The 6897-nt window shown below is 36.8% G+C and overlaps 1 protein-coding gene across 2 annotated transcripts in view; it reads right to left on the minus strand.

Moving 5' to 3' along the window:
- The window catches only part of DNAH6 (dynein axonemal heavy chain 6), a 213209-nt gene extending 206903 nt beyond the window's left edge, over positions 1-6306 (minus strand). For both annotated transcript variants that reach the window (XM_088026190.1, XM_028122448.2), the window contains exon 1: positions 6082-6306. In XM_088026190.1, coding sequence (XP_087882316.1) covers positions 6082-6306 — 225 coding nt within the window. The remainder of the gene's footprint in view (positions 1-6081) is intronic.
- Positions 6307-6897: the final 591 nt, after the last annotated feature.

Here is a 6897-nt window from a genome sequence, read left to right on the forward strand (position 1 = left end):
CCTCTCTCTCTCTCTCTCTCTCTCTCCTTCTCTCTGTCTCTCATGAATAAATAAATAAATAATCTTAAAAAAAAAACAAAGAGTTACATAAAAAGGAATGCAAAATATTAAAAAAAAATATTCCTACTAATCTCAGGAGAAAGACAAAAAATGTCTACTGTCCTCACTGTCATTTCTAATATTCTACAGGTATTAGCCAATGCAATAGTCCAAAGACACAGTATGAATATAAAAATCGGAAAGAAGGTGGCAAAAGTGTCATTATTATCAGATGATTTTATTGTTTGCCTGAAACACCTGAGAGAATAAACAGAAAACCTAGCACAAAATTAGCATCCAGAAATAAAACCTGTTCATAAACTTAATAAGAAATAAGTAAAAGTCATATGAAGAAGACTTTAAAACACTCATGATGGTCATGGAAGAAAAAGCAAACAAAATTCTATTTTGTTCTTGACTTGGAAAATTTATTATAATAAAAGTCAATTTTAAGTTAATCTATAAATTTAATATGATCCTGACAGGATGCCTTGGAGATTAGACAATCTGACCCTAAATGTAATACATAAAAATTATTAAAAAGAATAGACTCAAAAGTTTTTGGGGGAAAAAAGAGTGATCAATGAAGGCCAGCCCTGCCAGATATTAAAATGTTATAAAACTACAATAATTAAAACTGTGTATTCTGGACACATGAATAGGAAAACAGATCAATGAATCAGAATAGAAAGTCCAGTAATGGATCCCAAAATCCAAAAGGGGACTGAGCCCACAATAAAGGTGATAATTTTAGGAAAATAATATTATTCAATAAATGATAATGAAATAACTGGGTAGCTGTTAGGAAAAAAGTTGGATCCTCTCATTCATTACAATGGGAAAAACTGAATAGATCAAAGATTTAAATGTAAAATAACAAAAATAATAAAAATAATCTTAATTTTTAAAGAAATGTATCCATGACATCACTAGATAATTTTATCTCTACAATCTTGCTAAATGTAGGGCCTAAGTATTCCGTAAAACTCAGAAGACATAAATTACTCAATTACATAAAAATTAGGAATTAAAACAAAACTTGAAACTTTTATCATGCTTATCACAGATAAGGGACTTATTTCCTAACGTATGAAGAGCTCATGCAAATCAATAAGAAATCTATCAACTACCCAATTAGAAAATAAGACATGAAATTCATACATTTCACAGATAGAAAAACAATAACTCCTAAACATATGAAAAGATGTTCAACTTTATTCAAAAAAGAAATTTAAATTAAAACTACTCTGAGATAGCATTTTTCTTCTATTACTGAAGCAACATCTACTAACCAAAATTACAAATGAACGTATGTTTTGAGTTGGCAACCCCATCTCTAGGAAGTCTGCCTACAGATAGCAGCTCACATGTATAAGACATGTCCAAGATTATTCACTGTAACACTGTTGTCATAAAAATACTATTTTAAAAACCTAAGCTATAAATTTGGGGCTTGCTAAATAAATTATGGCACATTCATCTATGATAGGAAATTATGAGCTATAATGAAAATTGATATAAAAAAACTTCTTGAACTGATATAAAATGATCTCCAAGCTATGTATTAAATGAAGAAAGCAAAGGGCGGAAAAGTTTGTTTAGTATGCTAGTTTTAGGCTTATAAAATGTAATACATCTCTGAAGGCATACACAGCACTCTTATCATTGGATTGGTTGCCTCTAGAGAAGGAAGCTGGATGGATGAGGGACAGTGGGAGAAAACAGACTTTAACTGTGCAACTTCTGTACATTTTAAAATGAATTACTTAACTAAGAAGGAAAAATGCTAAAGTTTATATGGAAGGATAACTATCTAAAACAGAGAATATATAAAAAATAAGAATAGTGAGGAAGCAGTTGTCTTCTACTTATCAAAACAAAGCTACAAAGCCACGGTCACCAAAACAATGTGGTTAGATCAGTGGAGAAAAGAATCAAGAATCTGTAACTAGGTCTCACCATATATGAGAATTTTATACATAATAAAGGTGGTGTTTTAATTTAGTGGGGAAAAACATGGTGCTAGCAAAACATTTTGAAGAAAATGTAGTCCCTTTCCTCACATCAGATTTAAAAGTTCACATGAACGAAAGCTTTAAATGTAAAGTACAAAAATAAAGAAGAGTAAAATGGAAGAAAATGTGGGGAAATGCTGTCAACAGAATGAGTATAAAATGGTGGTCAATGGAGAGAAAACAAAAGTCCAATACAAAGAGAACGCTGCAATTCCGATAAGAACAGGATCCATTACCACTAATAACATGGGAGATGATTAGCAGCAGCCCGTGTGAGGGTGCAGTTTCAGCCTTCCCAATCAGGCAATAAAAGGCTGGAAGATATTACAGGAAAACCTAGGAAAGGGTGAAAGTGAAATTTAATTTAGGCAACACATAGGCACTGGTTTGAGAAACTGTTCCCCAAATAAAATGTGTCTGAATCAAATAAAATTACATAGATATATTTTTTTCTCTTCAACCCAACAATACCAATCATGGAACTCTATCCCACAAGAATATGAGCACCAGTTAGGATGGAAAATACACAATTTTGCTGCACCACTGTAAATATTTATAAAACAAATGTGCCAAAAGAGAATGATTTAATAAATTATGGGATATTTGTGCAATGTGATACTTTATTGGGATAGGCAACCATTAAAAAGAATGTTACACAAATATCATCTGAAGGACCTCTGGGTGGCTCAGTCAGTTAGGCCTCTGACTCTTGATTTCCGCTCAGGTCATGATCTCAGGGTCATGAGATTGAGCCTGGTGTCAGGTTCCAGGCTGGGTGTGGTGGGCTGGGTGTGGAGCCTGCTTGGGATTCTCTCTCTCCCTGTCTCTCTCCTGCCTACCCCCCCCCAACACACACACTCGCACTCTCTCTCTCTAAAAAAAGAAAGAAATATCACCTGACGTTGAGGAAGTCCTACAATGTATATTTAGATGTAAAAAGCAACATGTAGAGTACTATATTTATATTTATAATATGTTTTAAGGCAAATGTCCAGAAGTCTAAATATGTATTTTGTGTGTGTTTATCCATTTGTATAAAACTGAGTGTGGAGAAAGGCAAGAAGGGATATACACTAGACTGTTGATGACCTTAGACACCATAGACAAGGGGCTCGGAGATGGGAGAATGGGAAGGAAAAAATGTGAAAGAAAAAGAACAGAAGAGGGAAAAGGGACAGGAGGGAGGACGGGAGAGAAAGAAGGAATGAGGGGGGAAGGGGTAGGAAGAGGAGAAGAGGCAAGTGAAGGGGAGGGAAAGAGAGAAGGGGTAGCAATCATAAAAAGAACATACCATAGTATTAACACTATATAAACAAATCAAACTACAGATACCCATACACATGAAATCAGTCACTTGAATACAAAGCTACTTTCTCTCAGCATGATGGAAATTCAGGTAGTTTTCACTTTATTCCTTACTATTTTTAATACTGTATGAATTACCATATTCATGGATTAGTTATATTGCTCTAGTCATCTTTTCGTACCTAACAACAGCCCCAAACCTAATGACTTAAAAAACACCTCCATTTATTTTGCTCAAAAATCTACAATTTAGGCAGAACTCAGTGGGGACAGCTTGCCTTTGCTCCATCAAGGCATCAGCTGAGACAGCTCAAAGGCTGGGGACTGGAATCAGCCGATGGCTTGTCCATTCACATGTGTGGCAGGTGATGTGGGCTATAGTCTGGGACTTGTTCAGATGACATTTCCTTAAGGAGACCTTTGTAGTCACACAACCTAATGTAGTCTGCCATTTGTTTCCAACACATTCCCTGTATTATTTTCTTAACACCTATCATTACATGACATTGTTCACTCTATTTATTTAGGGTTACTAGAATGTCAACCGGAATCTTGTCTGCTTTGTTCGCTGCTATATTCCCAGAGCATGGCCCAAAGCCTGGTGCATAGCGGGTACATAATAAACATTCAATATACACAATTAATTGCACTGAAGACAAACAGAACAAATTAATCATAAAGGGGTTACACTTTTGCCAAGTGAAGGTAATATGTTACAGAGAAATAAATGCAAAAGGTTTCATACTAAGTCCATGGGAGAAAATTGATAGGTAGGCCCTGATGCCCCACACATGTAGTAGAGGCACACGGAATGAACTCCCTAGAAGAGACAGCAGAGGTCAGTGCCATAAAGCAACCTAAAAATAAAAACAACAAATCAGAACTATGGATGCTTAAGATTGTTTTCCTTCAAAATGAATGAGTACTGAAGTTTGAGAAACAATGGAATAAGGGTTAATACTCACAATATATATATATATTTAAAACTCATAAACTGATGGGGAAAAGGTTAACAATCTGATTTTTTTTTTTAAGATTTTATTTATTTATTTGACAGAGAGACACAGCAAGAGAGGGAACACAGGCAGGAGGAGTGGGAGAGGAAGAAGCAGGCTTCCCGCGGAGCAGGGAGCCTGATGCGGGGCTCGATCCCAGGACTCTGGGTTCATGACCTGAGTCGAAAGCAGACGCTTAACAACTGAGCCACCCAGGTGCCCCAACAATCTGACTTTTTTAAGTTTTTAAGCAATCTCTATAACCAACGCAGGCCTGAACTCCCAACCCCGAGATCAAGAGTGGCATGCTCCACCCACCAAGCCAGCCAGGTGCCCCAACAATCTAATGTTAAAGTGGGCAAAATTTATGAACAGAATCCACAAAACAGTAATATGCCAATGAATGAATGAAAATACACTTCACTAATAAGATGCAAATTACAACAATGTGATGCCATTTTAACCTGTCAGTCTAGCAAAAATAAAAGAACTGAGGGTCAGGTTTGGCGAAGATGTGGGCAAATGGGCCCTCTTCTACACTGTAGGTAGAAACTGGTTAAACCTCAACAGCAATTGAGCAATATTTTTCAAAATTAGGAGTGTATACAGAAGTCTATGACCTATAAAATGACACTTCCAGGAATCCATCTTTATATGTACAAAAGCAAGGCCATCCCATGCAGCATTATCTGTAATCACAAAATAAAAACATAACAAAATAGCAAATAAGCTGAACTCCCATCAATAGGACACCAGTTAATAGGTTACCCATGCAACAAAATACGGTGCTGCTGTTAGAAAAGATAGCTCGTTAAGCAGGGATTGGAAAAACTTCTGTATATTTATTTCATTTTGAAAATCAGTATGTATTCCATATCTTATTTTAAAATTATATATGTTTATACACACACACACACACTTGAATAAACATATAAACAGCCTAAAGGGCAACTGCTAACAGCAGTAAGTAATGTCCCAGGGTGGGAGTGATAACCTTCACTTTTTACTTTATGCATGTTCACTGCTCCTTTCCATGGATTTAGAATTATCCAAGGGCACAAATGGATTCTTAAAATTAAGTGTTTTCAGACATGCACAAAAATTTTTAGGATACTAGGCATTTACTTTAAAAGTAATAAATTGAGGGCGCCTGGGTGGCTCAGTTGGTTAAGCGACGGCCTTCGGCTCAGGTCATGGTCCTGGAGTCCCGGGATCGAGTCCCACATTGGGCTCCCCGCTCGGCGGAGAGTCTGCTTCTCCCTCTGACCCTCTTCCCTCTCATGCTCTCTGTCTCTCATTCTCTCTCTCTCAAATAAATAAATAAAATATTTAAAAAAAATAAAAAATAAAAGTAATAAATTGAAATAACTATATGTAACATATATATTATTCTTCTTGAAGGTACAAGTATTAAATGGTACCCTAATATCTCAAAGAGCCTTACAACTTATATAATTAAGTATATATATTATACATAATCCTAAAGAGGATTTATCTGCTAGAAAACTTTGTTCACAACTGTATCCCCCCACCTTGAACAGTGCCTAAAACTCAGTATTTTTTTTAAAATAAATGTTCACAGTGTTTACAGCTTCACAAACAAGTCTTAACTTTTAGGCTTTCATTCCTTCTTTGTTAATTAAGAGTCTGGAAATGACCATCCCCCATAGGAATTTTTCAAGCTCCTGTCTAGCCAAAATTGGCTAAATGCTGGATTTTGAACTTACCAGAGGCTCTAGTTTTATAGGCTGCTGTCGTTTTCTTGTTCTCTCTTGAGCTTTTGTAGTGTGCCTAAACGTCAGGAATTGTGTGTCAGATTCATTTTCGGTGGGTACTACAAAACTCAGTCTTCCCTTTGCTGTTATACTGTTCAGTCTTGCAAGGGCAGGGTTTTCCACCTGCTCTTCAATATTTTTCAGTTTGACATCCTTCTCTGAGGTGTGAAAAGCCATTCTCACTCCTGGAAAGAGGAGGGTCAGCAAAAGAAAAATGAGAAGTAGAGCGAAAGAACTGGGGAAGTGGGACCAGTGTAAGGGACTTAAGAACTAGGGAGTGCTGAATTTCCTCAGCCCGAAGGAAACCCCACAAAGTTACTCATTTCTTCCAAACTAAGGACTTGAATCAGAGAAGTGAAAATGCCTAGCCTTCAAGTAGCTGGGGTGGCATCCAGGAATTTGCATTTCTAACAAGTTCTTAGATGCTGCAGATGCCACTGATTTGGGGACCATACTGGTCTAGATTTGGAAGGATAAAAAGAATTGCAATTAGTATTGAGATCAATGTTTTTCATTCTTGAGTGTGCAAAATATCTCCAGGGGAGCTTGTTCAAAACGCAGGTAATTTGGGGCTCCTGGGGCGGCTCAGTTGGTTGAGCGACTGCCTTCAGCTCAGGTCATGATCCTGAAGTACGGATCGAGTCCCGCATCTGGCTCCCTGCTCAGTGGGGAGTCTGCTTCTCCCTCTGACCCCCCCCCTTATGTGCTCTCTCTCATTCTCTCTCTCTCAAATAAATAAATAAAATCTTAAAAAAAAACGCAGGTAAT

Source organism: Eumetopias jubatus, unplaced genomic scaffold (genome assembly GCF_037043125.1).
Source record: "Eumetopias jubatus isolate StellerSeaLion01/CBP00866 unplaced genomic scaffold, mEumJub1_p1.0 scaffold_9, whole genome shotgun sequence".
Taxonomy (NCBI): Eukaryota; Metazoa; Chordata; class Mammalia; order Carnivora; family Otariidae; genus Eumetopias; species Eumetopias jubatus.